Raw genomic sequence first — 21,634 nt, forward strand, 5'->3', positions numbered from 1 at the left:
AGATATGACTAAAAGCAACGTATTTGAATTCTTCAAAAATTACTGGATGCCTAGGATAGAAATGTTCTAGGCCTATATATGTTTAGCTCTATAAAGTAAAGCAATATTTTGTCTTCTTTGTACAGCTATCCTGAGGCAAAACGTAGCATGCAAGGTAATTAACATTTTTGATAAGTACTAAATCGCAATACCAAATTTTTTTTGTTCCTGTCTTAGGTCAGCCACTAATGCTATCTCAGCCTGCTGTGGTTCATCTTCAGACATCTGGAATCCTTCCTGCTTCAAATCCAGCCATTGCTGTTAATGGTGGAGTAAAACCATTAACAGGTCACACCATTAGGGTATTACCACAATCGGCAGCAAAGAGTTTGACCAGTGGGAACCTTTCAGAAGCTAAGCCTGTTCTTCACACCACTTCCTCAAACACAAACATGGATGTAAGTTCTTTCCAGCTTCTTTGTAATTAGCCCTTCCACCTGGAAAGCTCATTTGCTGCTTTCAGGGTCCCAAAAATGTTTTAGCCACAACCGCTAGTGTCATAATTGACAGCATGCAGTGTCCAGAGGGGGATTTCACCACCCAGCACCACCCATTTAAATTTTTCTATGAACTGGCAATCTTCTAGATTTTCTACTAAAGAGAATATTGGAAGATAAGTAATACCTGCTGAAGGCTTGGAAATTCAAGAGGTGACATTTCAGTTGGTGCTTCTTTGCCCTTTTTATTTCTGGTGGTGGAGATAGTTCCCGGAGTAGCCTCTGAGAGTGTTTGTGTGCACCCACATGCTTATACATGGCTGACTGTATTCAGTTAGTAAACTATATATGAAAACTGCCAGGTAGTCTGGACTGGGCTAGAAATCCTGTTACATTAATTTTGTGTGTTGGAAGGCTTTTATTTTTGTTATTGTAGGGGGAGTATTCAATCATACAGTCTGAAGGAGTCAGATACCAGTTTTTCTCTTTAGCAGAAATTAAACTACTGATCAGCTCTGCCTTTACAACTTGGCATTCTTTTCAATATCAGATGCAGTGCCAAAGAAATGCCTTGTCAAACCATCTGGTGAGCATTGGATCAGTGAGACTGAAATGAGTATAACCTGTACTTTATCCCCCCCCCAAAAAAAAAAACACAGCTAAATCAACATTGCCTAACACTTCAATCAATACAAGCAAAATGTGTGCAAATTACTCCTGTTAACCTGGGTAAAAGGTCACTTCAATGCATCATCAGCGCAGAGACCAAAAAGGTTTCTCAACTAATCTATGCATCAAGCAAACAAATTCTGTTTGACCTCCAGTGGCACTACCGTATGGCTGGAAAGGGAGCTTTTAGCAGCTCTGTTTTTACAGAGGAAGAGATGGTAGAATACATAAGTTTATTGAGAGCTACTCACCTAACCTTATTCTTTCATCTGTGTCCATTCCTGGGAGATGCAGGGATTATTCTGGCACTACTACCACCATTCCATTAGTCAGAATAGGGAAAAGCTGGAATAATTGGAGCTGAATTTTATTAATGTGATGTGTTCAGGCTGCTTCCTATGTATTTCTTAACAATGGTCCAATAATACAATCTAATTTCTCCTTATGCTGTTGTGCAATGTCACACGGATATGAGAAAATGCTAGTTTGAAAATAATTTTAAAGGTATCTGATTGCTTCTGATTGTTTGTATTCTTTCTCTAAGTGTAAGCATCTGAAAAAAGTACTGTCAAATACTCAAATAGTCTTCAACATATGACCATTTGCTTAGTAACTGAAGTTACAACAGCACTGGAATGGTTACAACCATTTACAACTGATCCTTGCACTTATGACCGTCACAGCATCTCTGTGGTCACGTGGTCAAAAATCAGGCACTTGGCAACCAGCATGTTACTTACAACCGTTTTAGCATCCTGGTGTCACTTTACTATCACTTTACTGTCAGATTTACTATCTTCCCAATTGGCTTCTAATGAGCAAAGTCAATGGGAGAAGTTATATTCACTAAAAGCTTTTGATTCACTTAATGGCCATGGTGATTAGCTTAGCAAAAAAAGGTCATAAAATTGGGTGCAACTCAGTTAATTACGGCTTTTCTGGCTAACAGACATTCTGGTTGCAATTGTAGTCGTACGTTGAAGACAACCTGAATCAGATTTAGATAAAATTATATAAATTCAAGTAACTAGAGAAATGGGATCTTCTGGAATTCTTAGGAATACTTGTTTTTGTGCAATATAATGACACCTTTCCCTCCCCCACCCTCTTTTTAAAAGAAAAGCCTTTATTGTTGTCAATCGCCTGTGTTGGCTGTGTTTGTTGCAAATTTTCTGAGCTTTGAAGAGGTTTCCCCCCCCCATCATCTATTATTCCCAGATGAATGTTCTAAGACGGCAGCAGCGCATGATAAAAAACCGGGAATCTGCTTGTCAGTCACGGAGGAAGAAAAAGGAATATATGCAGGGTTTAGAAGCTAGACTAAAGAGTGCTTTGTTAGAAAACGATCATCTTAAAAGAGAGAATGGTTCACTGAAGAGACAACTAGATGAGCTGGCAGTAGAGGTAAGTGTATTAATTATGAAAAATTGCTTTCTATGGAACTAAGTGTTGCCAAACATTGAAAATGTGATATCGTAGAGTGAAAAAGCCATAGAAAATCAAATGAAACAAATTCCACAGACAGCGTATCAAACAATATATGGCCAGGTCAACCAGACGTATAATCCATCTCCCGGAAGATGGATTGTCTATTGTCCTGGCCCAATGCTTGCAGAAAAACTAGGACTTTGAAGCTTTTTAGAAGACTTAATAGGATTATGGTCATCCAAATCTGGGTAGAGAAGATCATTACAAAGGGAAGGTGCTGCCACAGAAAAGGTACACTTCCCATCATATCCTCAGGGAAGGGATCTAGAACATGCTCATTCAGCTATGGCAGAAATAGAGCAAATGACCCCACAGATAATCTGACCCCGTGCCATGCAGGGTAGATGGCATAATAAGTACTAAGAATTGCATTTGGAAGTCTGTTGAGAGTTTCTGCAGGTTGTGCAATAATGTTACATGGATCACCAGTGCCACTGCATCATGGACTAATTTCAGCTCCTTCATGGTCTTTGAAGGTAGCCACATGTTGTCCTCATTGCATTAATCCAACCAGCAGGGAACTAAGGTATGAGGGAGCATAAATGAGGCCTTCCAATCCAGTAAGAAAGAGATACAGTTGGCACACAAGATGGAATCGTGCAAAGGTCCTCCTGCCCATGACTGCTACCTGTTCTTCAAACAGGAACCAAGTTCAGGAATTTCCCAAATTGCACACTGATCCTGTGAGTCCCACCTCTTCAAGAAACAACTATGGAAAACTTCTGTATTCAGGTTCTGACGAGACACAAAATATATAGCCTCTTGGGCTTACTAGGGTTAAACCAAAGCCTGTTCTTCCCACAGTATCAAATAGCACATGATACTTAATGCTAGGAATAATCTCACTCAGTGGCTTCATGTAGGTATTAAAAATGGGGAAAGAATAGACCCATGAGACACCCACAAGAGCAGGTGTTTAGAACAAGACCTTTCTGTCCCAGAGAAAACAGGAATACCATAATAACACCCTCTTAACCCTTAGCTGTCCAAAAGGGTGTGATGAAAGATTGGTAAGTGTTCAAGGAGGGTCAGGATGGATGCACTTCCCTTATTCCAATCCTGTGATCAACAAATGAGACTAAAGGTATTTTAGTACTATATCTGAAAATGGCCAGATAACCAATTTCCTCCAGAGCTGCCAGCCAATCACCTTCCTCAGGAAAGTTGCTCATCATGGTAAATGCTGCCAAAGCTAAGGCACACACATTCAGTGAGTGCATCTTTCCAATATAATTCATGCTAACTGAATTAAAAGTGGGCAAGCTAAGTTAATAGGCGGTATCCCTCATTGAGCAACCTCTTGATACCAGCAACTTGATCATTAAGTGAAGCAATTGTTAAGTGAAACATCACAATTTTATAATTTTATTTTAACTTTGCTTTGCAGACCTGCAAAGGTTGTAAATGCGAGGACTGGTATAACCATAGTAACTGCTAGCAATCACTAAATGAATCAGTTACTAAACAGGAATTACCTGTAGATCTTAATAGTTATGAATAAAATAATTTGAGCAATTCCTTCTACCTTTGTCATCCAGTACACATACCTGATTGAGCAATCCTTTGAACATTGATCAGGACATGTATATTTTGTGATTGTCATATAGGCATATAATTTCTCCTGCTCATTGAGATCTCCAATGACATTTGCAATATTGGGAAAAGGATGAGAAAAACGAACAATAGTAGCTAGTATTGTTTTTAACCAAGGCTGCTGCCCCTTGATTGCCCTTTCAATGTTGAAAGTGAAGCTAGTTGATTATTATTTTTTCCTTTAATTTTCCATTTTCTATCTAGAATCAGAATCTCAAAGGTTCCCCACCAAAAAGAAGAGCATTCTGCGTGATGGTTTTGCTTGCTTTTGTAATGCTAAATTATGATCGGCTAAGGTAAGATTCATAGGGAAGAATATATTTGGGGGTAGTTGCAAAATAAGCACAAAATATGAGCTTATAATTTAGTTCTCACTTCAGTAGTAGTTTCTTGGGATTAGCTGGTAAAATTCTATTGATTTTATTGACTACTTACCAATCTTCCACTGGAAATGCATCTGTGGGCAAGCGGAATGACAATGACCTCGAGAGTTTTTTGGATATCGCAGCAGAATCTTCTACTACATAGTGATTGTATGATAGACAAATAATATGTGTCTATCATATAATCATTTGTTTTTCAAACGTGTGGTGTTCCTGATTATTATAGTTGAAAACCACTGGCTTAGATTATGACAACATTGGGAATTGCAGGATCTGAATCCAGCAAGGTTGGAAATAAAGTCTGAGATAAGTAAAGATTGTTTTCAAAACACCGTACAGATACTCAACATCCAGGACTGAGAAATGGGCAGCAAAATGTCTATTACTATATAAAGATATGAGAAAGTGACATATGATTCAAACACTGGAGTCAATTTTTAAGTATGGCTCTATTTCTGGATTCTGCTATAGCTGTTCTTCATCATTAATAACATTTATTCTACACCTGCAGTAAAGATAACTTATCTAAGTTTCACCTTTGAGTCTTCTGCTCTGTGTTTTTCTATTTACAGAGAGATTTATTGCTATGCCCAGGCTGAACTGTGACAGGAGCAAACTTTTCTTATAAAAAAGAACTTAAGTATTTGTGAAAGACATAGCAGTGGAATTGAGCGTTACAGAAGAAACATAACATATTCAAAGAATAGGGAGAACATTTTTTTTGGCATTCAAGAAATCCATATTCCCAGTGTCACCCCAAGAACTGACTAGAGTTTCCTCAGTGCTTTTGTTGGCCATTCTCAGAAAGATTATATGAGCAACATCACCAACATTTATTATGCAGAGGGTTTTTTTTTGTACTGTTCTCTGTATCTTTAGATTCTTTCATTGTTCTTGTTATTCTTTATACAGCATGTATATACTTTATTGAAAATCTTACAACAGTTTCAAAGGCAACTGTAGGTAATAGCACTTCGGCTAACATTGTTTTATATAAAAACGAAATACCACTCATGCAGTATCATGAAAGCTCCAGAACCATAAAGCCTACAAACTTGAAATTTGGCACATATGTTCCTTTTGGCTTCTAGGTGCTCGCTAAGAAAGGATTTTTCAGACCATTAGTATTTCATATATTATTAACATGCTCTGATGCTAAGGAGTTCTACTCCCCTTCCCCACCTGAAAATAACTCTGTTCCAACTGCAAGTTGCCTCACATTCCATTACCTTAGTAACTCTATAGCTATTTGCACCACTCAGGTGACCCAAGGACACTGACAAACCTCCAAGTTGCCTCAACAATTCTCTAAAAGGATGCAAACTACACTTCCAAACAGGAATGTACTTTGCCCTCAAAGGTTGTAGTATTTTTATTACCCACCATCCAGTCAGAGCCGAAGAAGCTCCTTGGATGAGAAGCAAAACATCTTCAAAGAAAAACCAGAAAGTTCAGTTGCCTCCTGAAAAAAAGCATCATTGAGACAACAGTTGGAGGATTGTATTTTACAACACAATAAAATACAATCCTGGTAATCCATCTCTCCATCATCCATCCATCCATCCATATGCTGGATGGATGGATGGATGGAAGGATGATGGAGAGATGGAAAGGAAAGGAATAAGGAAGGAAGGGAAAGGAGGAAAGGAGGATGGGAAGGGAAAGAATAGCCCGAGCACATAGTTTTATCGCGAAGCACAGGTATCCAGCTAGTAGTTAAAATATAATTGATTTTTATAATCAATTCAGTTCTTTGTGGTATTGTCCATTTCAAGGCTTTTGTGGAAGGTTTGTCTGGAAAGGGAAAGATCTTTCTCCTGGCATTTGCCTGTGTCATCAGTTTTTCATTTAAACTGCTTAAACTTCCCAGCCCCAATTCAGGATTGTTTTGTCCTTAGAAAACTTTTATAACTAGCATGTGTTTAGGATGAGATCATTGTTGGCAGGAGCAAAGCAGTTACTGTACAATTTAAATTGTCTGGTTCTTTTACTTAAACAGAGCTTGTTTTTAGCCAGATGTAGAAATCATATCCAGTTCAGCTAGCTGGACAGATAGCCTTCCAATTTGTCAAAATAATATGTGGCCCAGAGAAGATAGAGTAGAACTAAGCACTGAATGATGTTGGGCAAACTTGTATGTTGCTGATCAAGCTCCTGGTTTTGTGTTCTTCTTTTCCTCTTTCAATCTACTCATTCTATTTCATTGCTGAGCATTACTCAGTGAACCATATAGCTCAAAAGGAGCCCTGAAGTCAGTCCTTGATTTGCTGAATTTGACTTTCAGGAAGTCATCGTTATCTTTACTGTATGCCAATGTCAGTAGCAGTACAGTCGAACATACTTTTTATGTGCAGTATCTGGGGGAAAATTGTCTCTGCTGCTTGGCTCAAAGTTTGGCTCAAAGTTAACTTCCATGTTTAGCATAATAGAAAGTTTCTTGCTGAAGAGACTACAGCTCTTGTCAGGAGCTCTCTTGTGTGGTGAATGAAGTCACTGACTAGGAATCTGGAATCCTGTTTGAGGCTCATGCAAAAGGTTTGTTCCATTTCAAGAGGGGCAATAGGTTCTTGACCATATAAGAAATTATTTGTGAATAGTTCCAACTACATTTTCTTTAAAGGACAAGAATATTTTTTCCAATGTACTGCATTATTAAAATTAAGTGCATAATTAAAATTGAGGATAACACATAGTCTACATACAATAATTGAAGCAATAAATATTATCCTCATAGATTACAAGAACAATTGCTTGCTCTGTTGATTTAATACTTCACATTGGATATGAATTTTGTAAATCTAGTTACCATACCGTACCATACCATACCATATGTAGAAAACCAGTTTTGGCACCTCCTAATTGTAAAAAAAATATAAAAAAAAAATAGTGCAATGTCCAGGGCAAAGTCAGAAGTAGCAAGTGTGTTCAAGCCATGAACTGCATAATTAGTGCGTTGAGAAAGTATTCAGACCTCCTTCACTTTTGTCAATTTTGTTACACTGCAGCCTGATTCTACAGTTGTTGAAATTCATTTTTTCTCATTAATCCACACTCAGTTCCCGATAATGACAAAGTGAATTTTAGAATTTTAAAATGTTAGAATTTAAATTTATATTCTAAAATTTTAGAAATGTCTGTACATTTATTAAAAAGAAAAAAATCTGAAATATCACAGTGGCATAGGTATTCAGACCCTTCACTCAGTATTTTGTTGAAGCACCTTTGCAGCAATAACAGCCTTGAGTCTTTTTGGGTATGACGTGACAAACTTTGCACACCTGAATTGGGGGATTTTCTTTCTTGCAAATCCTCTGAAGACTCAATCAGGTTGAATGGCAGCTGTTGGTGGACAACCATATTCAGGTCCCTCCAGAGATGTTCAATAGGGTTCAGGTCAGTGCTCTGACTCTAGGACATTCATAGAGTTGTCCCTAAGCCACTCCTATGTTGTCTTGGCTGTGTGCTTATGTGTACTTACGTGTACAGCCCAGTCTGAGGTCCTAAATGCCATGGAACAGGTTTTCATTGAGAATATCCCCCGTACTTTGCTCCATTCAGCTTTTCCTCAACCCTGACCAGTCTCCCAATCCCTGCTGCTGAAAACCACCCTCACAGCATGATGCTGCCACCACCGTGCTTCACTGTTGGGATGATACTGGGCAGGTGATGAATGGTGCCTGTTTCCTCCAGATATAACATTTAGAATTGAGGCCAGTCAGTTCAATCTTGGTTTCATCGGACCAGAAAATCTTGTTCGTCACAGTCTGAGAGTCCTTCAGGTGCTTTTTTGCAAACTCCAAGTGGGCTTTCATGTGTTTTGTTTGGGGAGAGGCATCTGTCTAGTCCACGGGTGTCAAACTCAACTTGTCATGTTGCCATCATGTGATGTATCGTGATTATTTTTCCCTTTGCAGAGCTGGGGTGAGTGTGGCCTGCGTGTGACACATCCAGCCTGCAGGCCGCCAGTTTGACACCGCTGGTCTAGCCACTCTGCCATAAAGCCCAGATCGGTGCAGTGATGGTTGTCCTTCTGGAACTCTATCCCATCTCCATTCAGGACCTCTCTTACTTAAGGCCCTTCTTCCTAGATTGCTCAGTTTGACTGGACAACCATCTCTTGGAAGAGTCCTGGTTGTGCCAAACTTCTTCCATTTGAGAATTACGGAGGCCACTGTGCTCTTAGCAAACTTCAGTGCAGCAGAAATTTTATTGGAGCTTTCTCCAGATCTCTGCCTTGCCATAATCCTGTCTCTAAACTTTGCAGGCAGCTCCTTTGACTTCATGGCTTTTGCAGTGTATGCATTGTCAGCTGTGAGGCCTTCTATAGAGAGGTGTGTGCCTTTCCAAATCATGTCCAGTAAATTTAATTTACCACAGGTCGACTCCAATCAAGGTGTAGAAACATGTCAGCAATGATCAAGAGAAATGGGAGGCACCTGAGCTAAATTTCAAATGTCGTTGCAAAGGGTTTGAATACTTATGCCAATGTGATATTTCAGGTTTTTTTCTTTACAGACATTTCTTATACCTTCTTTTTTCACTTTGTCATTATGGGTACTGATGAGAAGAAAAATGAATTTCAATAACAGTAGAATCAGGTTGCAACATAACAAAATTAACAAAAGTGAAGGTGGTCTGAATACTGTATTTTCTGAATGGACTGTAATTCCTAAGTACTTTGTTCCTTTCCTTTCCTTTTGTTTTTTGCTGCGGTAGCTATGTCATCCTGGAAACAGAGGCAGCTCCCTATTGAATTACAGATAGATAATATGTTTGCGCTGCCATAAATAGCAGATAACAGAATAACAGAGTTGGAAAGGACCTTGGAGATCTTCTAGTCCAATCCCCTGCTCAAACAGGAGACTCTAGATCATTCCAGTCAAGTGGCTGTCCAGTCTATTCTTAAAAACCTCCAGTGAAGGAGCCCACAACTTTGGAAAGCAAGCCAGTTAATTGTTCTCACTGTTAGGAAATTTCTCCGTAGTTCTAGGTTGCTTCTCTCCTTGATTGGTTTCCACCCATTGTTTCTTGTCTTGCCTTCTGGTGCTTTGGACAATAGATTGAGCCCCTCTTCTTTGTGGTAGCTCCTCAAATATCGGAAGACTTCTATAATGTCATCCAGGTCTTTTCTTTTCACTAGACTAGATAAACCCAATTCCTTGTTCTTCATTTGAATAGAATAGAATACTTTTATTGGCCAAGTGTGGTTGGACACACAAGGAATTGTCTTGGTGTAAATACTCTCAGTATACATTAAAAAAAAGATACATTCATCAGGAGTCGAGAATCAACACTTAATGATAGTCAAAGGGTACAATAAGCAATCAATCATACTAGGAAACAGTCAATATAAATCGTAAGGATACAAGCAACAAAGTTACAGTCTTACAATCACAAGTGGGAGGGGATGGGTGATAAGGAGTGATGAGAAGATTAACAGTGCAGACTTTGTAATAGCTGAACAGTGTTGAGGGAATTATTTGTTTAGCAGAGTGATGGCTTTTGGGGGAAAAACTGTTCTTGTGCCTAGTTGTTCTGGTGTGCGGTGCTCTGTAGCGTCATTTTGAGGGAAGGAGTTGAAACAGTTTATGTCTGGGACGTGAGGGGTCTGTAAATATTTTCACAGCCCTCTTTTTGACTCGTGCAGTATACAGGTCCTCGGTTGAAGGCAAGTTGGTAATAATTGTTTTTTGTTTTAGCCTCCAGCCCCCTACTGTAGTGTTGGATTCTTACCCCTAGAACAATGATGGCTAACCTTTTCGGGACTGAGGGCCCAAAGCGCGCAAGCATGCACATCCCCAAAATGCAATACGTGTGCGTGCCCCACGCGTGGGCCCTGCCCCCTTGCGTGCACGTTCATTCCATGCATGCGTCCCCATGCCTGCATGCGCATCCCCTGTGCATGCATACAACCGGAGGTCCCCCCACATGCAGCCTGTCCCCGCACATGCGCCACAGAGACCTGAACACCAGCTGGCCGGCGGGAGGTGCACATGTGCATGCGTGGCAGAGCTGAGCTGGGGCAACAGCTCATAGAGAGGACCCTGTGTGCCACCTCTGGCACGCGTGCCATAGGTTCGCCATCACGGCCCTTGAAGATATTCAGCTCCATGATAGTACTCTTGGGTATAAATGTAAAGTAATTCCCTTTTAAAATTGTTTTTCCTATGTTTATAAAAGGAAACATGTTATGCTTGTGGTTCTGTATAAGACAGATTTTTAAATAAGGTGTTCACATTTGTGAATACATCCTAGAAAACTTATGGTCAAATGCCAGCTTTGTCTTCCAAAAATGAAAACAAAAAGCCCTTCTTTGTCTTAAGTCATATGAGTCTCCCAAAGCCTTAATCTAGCTACGTGCCTTTGGTGTTGTTTTAAATAAAAATCACAAAATGTTGCCTCTTTCTGAGCTGCAAGACAGCTAATTGAAATAGTTTGGGCTCAAAACATTGACCTGGGTTCAACAATAGGAGGGGAGGGGAGCTCTCCCTGGGTCTCTCTTTGTTCCAGTGGAAACTTTGAAAGCAATAATATTCTCCCTCAAGGAGCAAGTTCACAGCATGGGGGGTCCTTCTCAACTCACAACAACCCTTTGAATAGGCAGAGGGAGGCTACCGATGAGGCGTGGAGAGCTGTGCCCATTTTCAGATGGTATCTCAGTTACACCCTTTCTGGAGAGTCAGGCCCTGGCAACAGTGATGTACATGCGTGTTTCCCCCAGGTTATATTATTGCAATTTATACTACATAGGTCTGCCTATGGAAACTACTTGATGGGTCCCAAAAATGTAGCAGCCCACTTGTTAACAGACAAGCGCCACTGTTCGCACATAGCTCCAGGGCTTTGAGTGGCCACTGAGAGGCTTCTGAGTAGAATTAAAAGTCTAGGCCAGTGGTGGCTAACCTTTTTGGGTTCCCATGCAGAAAATTGCCCGTGCGCTCGGGTGCCAGCACCCAGAAGGCAATGTGCGCTTCCCCCCACGCCCCCTGCGCATGTGTGTGCAACCCCCCCGTGTTGCATGTCTCTGCACATGCACGTGCAATTCCCCCATGTGCCCCGCATGTCTGCACATGTACACATGTCTCCCGCACCCTCCTTGCATGTGTGCCAGATACCTGACAATCAGCTGTCAGGCTGGCAATGCACACGCATGGGCAATGGAGCTCTTCCGGGCGACCTCTCGCATGCCGGCAGAAGTGGCTGTGTGCCATTTCCAGCGTGCGTGCCATAGGAACACCATCACGGGTCTAGGCTTTGAGTTTTAAAACCTTATATGATTGGTACCCTGCTACTTTAAACACCACCCACTTGAAGTGGATCTCACCTGACCAGTACATAAATCTCACATTTTGGTTTTTCATGTGCACCACCATGTATTTATGCAGGATGCAACGTGAAGATGTACTGAATGTAAACTACTGTGTCTCTTGCTTTCAGTGGGTTTGAATGGGGACCTGATTCTGCTGAACATCTTGCCAGCACTAGCTACCAAAGTCGACATCTTCTTGAATTTTCTGCAAGCAGGTCTCAGGAAACAGATGGCAAGAATAATGATGGGTAAGCATAAAACTTCATACTTTAATGTCTTCCAGTTTGCAATATTCTACATATGCAAATGTAACAAATGGCTAACGTATTACTTATTTCTACTTAAGGGTCCATAATTGGTTGTTTTTTAATGATACAAAGCTATTTTGATCTGCTAACATTCCTCTCTGTCTCTGGTGCATGTATTGTGTCTCAGAAATGTTGAAAAAGTAACAAGACACAATTTCCCAACTATTCCTGAGGCTATCAGTGCTATGTGTCTGATCCCAAACTCTGATCTTACAAGTTGGGGAGTATTTGTGCTGCTGTGAAATTCTTGTTCCCACCATTTAACAGAGAAGTACTGCCTTTTCTAAGCAGAATTGATATCCTACGTAAAGCTGACCTTGCCATAATTCTGTATGTATTTGTCAGACCTAAAATATGTGTTTAGAACCTTCAGTTGCTACAAAATGCAGCTACAAGTTTTAACAGGAACTGCTCAATATATAGTTTTAAAATAAAATGAAGTTGCATATTATTTGATATTGTGTTGCTGATTTTGAATGGTTTCTCTGAGCATCTGAACTTGCTGCTATCTAGAAAAAAAGAAAAAGGGGAGAGTGTTTTGGTTAATATACGTAGTCCTCGACTTATGATCCCAGTCGAACCCAAAATTTCTGTTGTTAAGTAAGACATTTGTTAAGTGAGTTTGCTCTATTTTACAACCTTTCTTGCCACAGTTGTTAAGTGAATCACTGCAGTTGATAAGTTAGTAACTTAATTTATCAACTTATTCACAGATGTTAAGTGAATCTAGGTTTGCTTGTCAGAAGGTCGCAAAATGTTATCACAACAATCATAAATATAAACCAGTTGCCAAGCATCTGAATTTTGATCACATGGTCATGGGGATGCTGCAAATGTCATAACTGAAAAACAGTCATGTCACATTTTTGGAGCCTTGATGGCGCAGTGGTTATAGTGCAGTACTGCAGGCCACTTCTGCTGACTATCAGCTGCCTGCAATTTGGCAGTTCAAATCCCACCTGGCTCAAGGTTGACTCAGCCTTCCATCCTTCTGAGGTGGGTAAAACGAGGACCCAAATTGTTGGGGGCAATATGCTGACTCTGTAAAACTGCTTAGAGAGGGCTGTAAAAGCACTATAAAGCGGTATATAAGTCTAAGTGCTATTGCTATTTTTCAGTGCTGTGGTAACTTTGAATGGTTACTAAATGAACTGTTGTAAGTCAAGGACTACCTGTGTTTTGTCTGAGGGCTGAAAACTAGTTTGTAAGTACAAAAACTAGCATTCATTCTTCACCTTCAGTATAAAGTAGGGCTTTGGATTCTGTGCTTTTCCAATTGTTGTTGGGTTACAATCATAGAAGTGGTCAGAGGAAAAGTACTTCGAGTCCAGCAGTATCAGGAGGGCCTCCTGTTCCTTATTCTAATGCTTTGTTCTGCAAAAGGACAAATGTATTTCAGAAAAAGTCTCTTCTAATTTTAGTTCTTATGTATCTCTTAGAAACAGTTATGTTCCAGTATCTTGCTGCCTCCCTCATTTTTTCTGCAACAACTTTGTTTTTCCCAGATGGATCAGTCTAACATTATTGGAAACTTTTGAAATCTTCTGAGATATAGGTTTTTCCCATTCCAAATAGGTCTGTTCTGAAGCAGTTTGTTCAAATAACCAAATCCAAACATTGGGGCGGAGGGCATTCAAACTGCTGGAACCTTTGTCTGGAAAATAATCTATTATTTTCTTTGGACATAGCAAGCATTCTATGTAGTGAACTTGGAAAAGCATTGGGAGTTTTCTTCTGTGCTGAGACAGATTCATATCAATTTATAGCCTGGAAAACAGTTCACCTTTTGGTGTTTAGAGCCATGATCTAAGAAGACCTTCTCAGGGCAAGTCTAGGTTTACTGGCATATACCTTTGGAATGGGAATTCATTTTACTTTTATCTTAATACGCTTTTTCTTTGTTAGTAGGACTAGCAGAGAGTTTAAGCTGATTATGGACCAAAAGCCAATGGAAAATCCTGCTCTAATTTGCCAAGGGAATGGCATGCCGAATATAGAGGCCTTTTATTGTTTGTTTTCTCCAGAGCCTTCCCTTTCTCTGCCTGAGCAAATTGTTCTGAGCAAAGTAGTTCAGAAGACTAGGCCTCAGGCTTGGAGGCTGAATTTTCTGTAACATACTGCGGTAGAGAGAAACAATATTGTTTAATTATTTAACTGACCTTAATTAAGTGAAGAAAGAAATTCTCCTCTTGGAAAGTGAATCTATGCTGACTTACTAAGGAATGCTCAGAAAATGGTTTGGAACAAGGGGTTTCCTCCTATTACATTACTTCACAGAGAGTAATCCAGTAGCATTAATACTACAGAGGATCAGCACTGGATATAACAGTGGTGAAAGCAAGATGCAGTCTGTTCATAAGAATTTACATTATATATGAGTATGTGAAACTTGGGTTCATATTTACAAAAATAAAGGAACCCAGCAAAACCTCTTGCAGGAGGAGCACTTAGCTGTTTGTAAGGTGGAAAGCTGTATTTGAACTTTTAGTGACAATTTGGAAGTATACCTCAAAGCATAGTTGGCCTAAGATGAAAACTAAATCTTGTTTAATTTTAAGCCATATTTCAATAAAATTAAATTAATTACCGGTAGTTTATGTTTTAAATCATTTAAAATTTATTACATTGAAAACATTGAAAGTACTTTCTGGAAGGAAGTTTGGTGGATAGGAAATTGTGCACTACTCTATTATAGTGTGGATTAAACAAATACAAAGGAATTGTGTTATAACAGCCATACAAGGAGTATTTACCAGAGAAGGAATATATAAGGAAGTAGTAATATCACCTCATACTCTTTTGGAAAATGAAGAAATGATTGGGGGAAAAGGAAAAACAACAAAAAAGCATGCACATATCTACTTAATAATAATAATGTCTTTATTGATTAGCCCTTGGGCCATATCAAAGCGCAGAGTTCCTGCAACAAATTGTTACTAAAATTTAACATATCTACTTGAATGCTACCAACAAATGTTGGTTAAGATCTTAATCCAAAACTTTTTAAACTGTGCATTTCCCTTCCTGGTGCCCCTCAGTGCTATTGAGAGAACACATGTAGCTCAGGTTCTTGGCATTCTTTCAAGCTTGATTGTTTTGCAGATATTTCATTACCTGTCAGCTCTTGGGATGATTATGTTATCCAGTCTGGTTATGGAATGACTGCAAGAAAGCAACCAAGCCCAGAGAGCATCAAGAACGTAATAGTTTTGTTGGTTTCAGGCAATTCAGGTAGTCCTTGACTTACCATTCATTTAGTGACCATTCAAAGTTACAACAGCACTGAAAAAGGTGACTTAACATTCACCTTTTAGCATTTACGACTGTTGCAGCATCTCCGTGGTTATGTGATCAAAAATTGGGCTCTTAGCAACTGGCTCATTTATGACTGTTGCAGTGTCCTGGGGTCATTTGTTCACCTTTTGTGACCTTCTGTTAAACAAAATTAGTAGGGAAGCCAGATTCACTTAGCGACCATGTTACTAGCTTAACAACTATAATGATTCACTTAAAAACTGTGGCAAGAACAGTTGTAAAATAGGGCAAAAGTCACTTAACAACTGTCTTGCTTAACAACAGACATTTTGGGGCTGAATTGTTGTAAGTCAATGACTCCTGTATTACCCCAGAGACATCAGTGTGACACTAGAGTGCAAATTCCACTTGCAGCTCAGAAGAAGATCCCTTCCTCTGGGTGGCTACGTGAACATTTCTAGAAGTATAACTCTTCTGATCTTGACATTTTTAAGTGTGCCTGTGGTTGCTGTCTGGTGGCTCAAATGCCTAGAATGATTTCCATTGATTGTTTGCAAATGTTCTTGTTGGCTTGTTGCAGAAGTGTACTTTAGGCATTAAGTAAATGTGCACTTAATCATCTTCTGATTGAAATTTGGCTTTTTCAGCTAATAGGTGATTCAAACCTAACAGGTTTGAATTTCATTTCCAAGATAGCCACAGATGTGCCAAAAGCATAAATAGTTGAAAATGTTTTGAAATCAGGCAGTAAAATGAGACTCTTTGTAACGTCTTTACAATTAAAATTCTGTATCATAAACTATGCACAGTCATGACCGTTGAAAGAAAGCCAATATTGTTTGTGTTTGAACTTTCTGAAACAGAGGCCCTTTGGGGTAGAAAAATAGAATTTCCCATTCTGTCTTCTTCACACGTGTAATATCAGCCTACTTCATTGCTGAATTTATAATATTTTGGTTCATTTGATTTGACTATCTACTCCCTGGCCTACATCTTAGATTCCAGGTGCTGGTGGAGATAAGGATTAGTACTTCACCACAGCTACTCTTCTGTTTAGAATAGTCAGCTCACTCTTCTGTTAATGCCTCATCTGTTTTGCATCTTTTTCTTCTTCTTTCTATGCTTGATTCTGAGAGCTCATATTGCACTGTTGTGATGTATTTATTTTACACTCACTGCCTCATTCTTTTCTTGACTATGTTCCACCTAATCCCAGCTCTGATTCCCCCATGTTCTGTTTGACTGAGCCTGCCCTTCCTAATGTTCCAAGAATTCTTGTGTGGTCATACACGTGGCTGATTCTCAGTCCAATTTTTTAGCCAGGCATTGTTCTTGCCTTTTCTTGTTCTTCCCTTTGAGCTTTTGCATCCTTGTCTTGTTATTCTCAGTTATTTCAGACTTGTGTATTTGCTTCTGGTAAACTGTAGGAATTGCCCTTGCCTTGCTCATACTTCTTTCTTCCAAACTTCTCGCTTTTCAAGTAAAAGTGAAAAACATTTCAAAATCTATTTTTCAGGGTTGGTTGGTTTGCTTGCCAGTTTCAAGTGCTGGATTCTTGAAATAGAGAGAGTTGGAAAGGAGAGTAATAACTCTCTTGTAGGATTTTCAGCTGCAAGGATTATGCATACTTTGCATAATCATAATGTTAGAAATGGGCTCAGATATCACCTTCTCCAACAATGTAGAATCTGTTAGAGCATCTCTGACAGACAGACATTAAAGGCTCTGTTTGAAGATCTCCATGAAGAATTCTGCACTTTGTATAGCATCCTGTTCCACTAGTTGATACCTTGTATATTCACAAAGTTGTAACCTGAACCTACTTCCCTAGAGTTTTTTAACCAATTGGTTCTTGGCCTGCCTCCTGCAGAAATAAAGAATAAGTTCACTCCTTCTTGTGTGACTGTCCTTCAGGTATTTGAAGACTGCTGTCATATTTCCCTCCAATTTTCTATTCTATAGGCTAAACATACCCAGATGTTTTAAACTAGGTTCCTCATAGCGCCTGTTTTGAAATCCCTCATCTTAGTAGCCTTCCTCTGAACTTGTTCCTATTTGTCATGATCCTTTTCAAGTGATAGTGCCTTGAACTAGATACAGTGCCCTTAGTGCGGTTGACCAGGGCAGAGTAGTCTTGAACATTTACTTTTTAACAGCTATAATGCATTGCTGCTTCATACTTAACTTGTGAGTACCAACGGTATGTGGAATCTTTTCACATGTGCTATTGCCAAGATAGGCCTTCCCCATGTGTTCCTTTTTGATCCAGATGCAGAATTGTATCCTCTTCCCTGTTGACATCCATCCTTTTTTTCAGGCCAATTCTTTATTTTATTTTTCTAAACTTATGTCTTATATCAATAGTGTTACTCCCATCCCAGTTTTTGTCATTTCCAAACTTGATATGAAATCTCTTAATCAAGTCAGTGATAAAAATCTTAAGCTTTGAGACTTCACTCAGTATTTCCCTCACAGCCAAGTGGGGCGATTAATGTACATTCTTTTGTTGTGGTAATTCAGTCAACAGTGAATCCGTTTAACAGTGATATCAACTGGTTCATATCTTATCATTTATGAAAGAAAATATTATACTCAGCCATATGTTTTTACTGAACGAACAAAAGATTTTGTATCCTACTTGATTTTAATCTATTTTACCTTTACCTTGATTTCATTTGTTGAATTATTTTATTAGTTTCACAGGTGCCATTCTGTTTTTTTAATTTACTGCTTGTCTGTATAATACATTTATTTTTAAAAAATGTACAATGTTAAATATTTTAAAAAATTATTTCCTAGATATAAGCCATCGGTTTCGGATAACAAGGCACTCATGGTAGTTACTGAGGAACCAATAATATATGTTCCTCCCCGACCTTGCCAGCCATTTATCAACCGGACAGAATCACTCAGGTAAGCTGTTTGCTTATAAATAGTAGAGATGTTAGATGCCAGATAAGCATTAGGACCTAATGTTTGACTTCCTCAGTATTCAGTTCATTGGATGTATAAATGAAACTGGCTGGTGTCTTAATGATTAAAAGGAACATGTAAGTAACAAGCCAAAAGAGCAACCTGGATAATTTTCCTATATTGGATTTATAAGAGAGACTTGTTAAAGTTTTGAACAATTTTGTGACAAGGGACAAAGAAAAAAATGAAAAGAAATCAAGTTCTAGGGCATTATTTAAAGACATCAAGATTGTTAAAAGTAAAAGAAAGAAATATCAAGTTAGTTTATTGATTAAGTATAAAGTAGACATGTTGTTATCTCTGGTAATCTTTAATGGACTTTTGCTAATGAGTACTGAACAACAAGCTTTTAAGGATTTGTTTATAGAAAGATCAGATATGAGAAGAGATCAGTGTTGTATATTAAGAGAAGACAAGTTACTATAATTGTTTATACTGTACTGTGATGAAGTTATTTATATATTTCTTTTTCTTTAGTATAGTCATATTGTTTCTTTTCTATTTCTATTTTTTATTTCCCTTAGTATATTCTTATTGTTTCTTTTCTATTTTTACTTCTATTTTCTGAACTTTGTATTTTTTTCTCTATTGTATCTTTCTTAGTTCTCATTTTTATATTTTTAATTGTAATATTGAATAAAATTACCATATTAAAAAGTATCCTCTCATGCATTTTATGCATTTCAAATAAATTCTGTAATATTGACAGAATATTTAGTCAACACAATGAGTTAGGATGGCAATTTATTGGATGATTTGTTGATGAGCTTGCAACTCCATGTCCATTTCAGTGTCATAGTTCAAAGCAAATGTGTTTGATTGGCAGCTGTTCTGGAGTTTATGTAGTACATTCCAAATATCATTTAGGAATAAGAAATCTACTTATATCTTACCAATCTTCCCCTATCCGAGGCAGCTACAAACTGATTAAGAGATCCAAATTCAAATATTGAAATCTGATATAGATAAAGTGAGACATTATTTCTGAGATTCTTTTTTGAGGGTATAAACAAGAGACTAACCTGAATATGAGTTCAAAATCAGTACTTTTAAGTTATTATGGAGAATGTTGTCCTTGAATATATTTTTTCATTCCTACCATTATTCTGTTTAACTTTCATGTTATTTGTAAAGGTTAAGTCATGAACTAAGAGGTTGGGTACATAGACATGAAGCAGAAAGAACAAGATCAAGAAGGCTGTCAAATAATCAGCAGCAAAAAGAGCAGACTGTCCAGGTAGGTTTGTGGAATCATTTATAATTTATGGCAGCAGGAGAAGAGAAGGAGGAAAAATATGGTCCTCGGGCCCAGATCAAAAAGAGAATGCATGTCCTGGGGAATGAACAAAATTCTGATATTGTATTCCAGGGTCCCTATCTCTGTTCCTTTGTTATTTAGGTGATTCTGGAATATGAAATTACTCTTTTTTAAAAAAATATCTGCATTTCTGGATTATGGTTTACAGTTTATGGCGTTTTTTGGATAGGCCATTGGTTTTATGATATTTTATGCTAACTGCTATGCAAATATTGTTATATTTAAATAAAAACTGGTGGTCTTTATGTGAAAAGCATACGCTTTTTACAATTTGGTGCTGTTTGGATGGGGATTGTGAATTTTCTTGCATGCTTACAATGTATGCCTACAATGACTATGAAAACAGACTAACTGATGCATACCCAGTGGCATACATGTTGCAATTACTAAGGCCCATGTTAGTGTTTTGTTAACATTTTCATTGTTTGTGGCCCTGAAAAGGACCATTTAGGTAACCAAACATGGTTACTAATATGAAATTGGCCAGCCCTTATTGCTTATCACTAGATGGCATCACGTCGGCATAAACCGTATAAGCCTTTACATGTGATCTTTGGTGACAATGTGGTGCCAGGCTGCAATAATGGATTCAGTCAGCTCCTGCTTGGTCTTTGGATGCTTCTTGATTATTTTGTAACCAATCTTGGCCCACAAGTTCTCAATTGGGTTCAAATCCGGGCTCTGAACTGGCCAATCCAGGAGTCGAACACATGCTTCTCTATCCACCGCTGGATGGACTTGGCTTTATGACAAGGAGTTGTCATCTTGGAAGTAAAAGTCCTTCCCTACAAGTTGCTGAGCTGAAGGAAGCATGGTCTTTTCCAGGACTTCAACATATTGCTTGGAATTCATGATTCCCTGCATGATTTGTATCCGACAATACCAGAAGCAGCAATACAGCCCCAGATCATCACATGCAATGGATGCTTCACAGATAGATTCAGGCAGTACAACCTAAATTCTTCAGCTGGAAATCTTCTGACATACTTATTGCACTGATTCCCAGTCAAGTAGAAATTGCTCTCGTCACTGAAGATGAACTTGCATATTTCTTGGCCCACACACGTCGACGAGAGTGGTGAGCGTCTGTGAGCAAAGGTTTACTTCGAGCCCTGCAGCCCTTGAGCCCTTTGGCAAGCAGTCTGCAACGCACTGTGCTTGTACCCACTTTTACATCACATGTTTCACCCCAAATTCTTGTAATCTGATGTCAGCCTTCTAAATGCGTTGCAGAGCCAGATCTTGCCATTTTTGTTGACTTTCTTGGTCTTCCAAGAGCGGAGTCTGTCATCAACTGAACCAATTATTTGGTATTTTTCAACAACTCTGCTCACTGTGGTGCAATGACATTTCACTCTCTTGGTTATTTCTGTACAGGAGTAACCCTCTTCATGAAGCACAATGATGCGATGCCGCTGCTCAGTACTTACGAAAGCAAAGGCCTTCATCCTTGCCCGCTTGCCAGAGCTAAATTAAATTTCTCAATGCTTTTCATGCCTATTTATAGTCAGAGAGTATGACTACATTGATTGGCTCATAGATTTAGCCTGTTTGGTCAGCCAAAGCTCGCTGCTGATTGGCTACCTTCTCGAAAATGCAAGTTGTGTTTATTCTAGCACATAAGCTCATTCAAAACCTTTAAAAGACTTTAGTTATATTAATAAAAATTATGCATCTCAATCCGACTACATAAATTTTCATCGAAGTACTAATTTTGCGTGGTTTCTATGAGTGAAAAGTTGATTAAACATGTAAATACAGCTTAAAACTGAAAGCGTGCAGGACTTTTTCACGCAGCTCTGTGTGTGTGTGTGTGTGTGTGTGTGTGTGTGTGTGTGTGCGTGCACACACACACACACACA

General features: G+C 38.8%; 1 protein-coding gene across 1 annotated transcript in view; it reads left to right on the plus strand.

Annotated features, from left to right (window-relative positions):
• The window catches only part of ATF6 (activating transcription factor 6), an 86,473-nt gene that overhangs the window by 12,675 nt on the left and 52,164 nt on the right, over window positions 1-21,634 (plus strand). Inside the window, exons 7-12 of the mRNA XM_026686931.2 lie at window positions 217-437; window positions 2,364-2,549; window positions 4,431-4,522; window positions 12,047-12,166; window positions 18,281-18,394; window positions 19,589-19,691. Coding sequence (XP_026542716.1) covers window positions 217-437; window positions 2,364-2,549; window positions 4,431-4,522; window positions 12,047-12,166; window positions 18,281-18,394; window positions 19,589-19,691 — 836 coding nt within the window. The remainder of the gene's footprint in view (window positions 1-216; window positions 438-2,363; window positions 2,550-4,430; window positions 4,523-12,046; window positions 12,167-18,280; window positions 18,395-19,588; window positions 19,692-21,634) is intronic.

The sequence above is a fragment of the Notechis scutatus genome, chromosome 3 (assembly GCF_049901735.1).
Source record: "Notechis scutatus isolate UNSWTSFEM ecotype Mainland chromosome 3, rNotScu1.2, whole genome shotgun sequence".
Taxonomy (NCBI): domain Eukaryota; kingdom Metazoa; phylum Chordata; class Lepidosauria; order Squamata; family Elapidae; genus Notechis; species Notechis scutatus.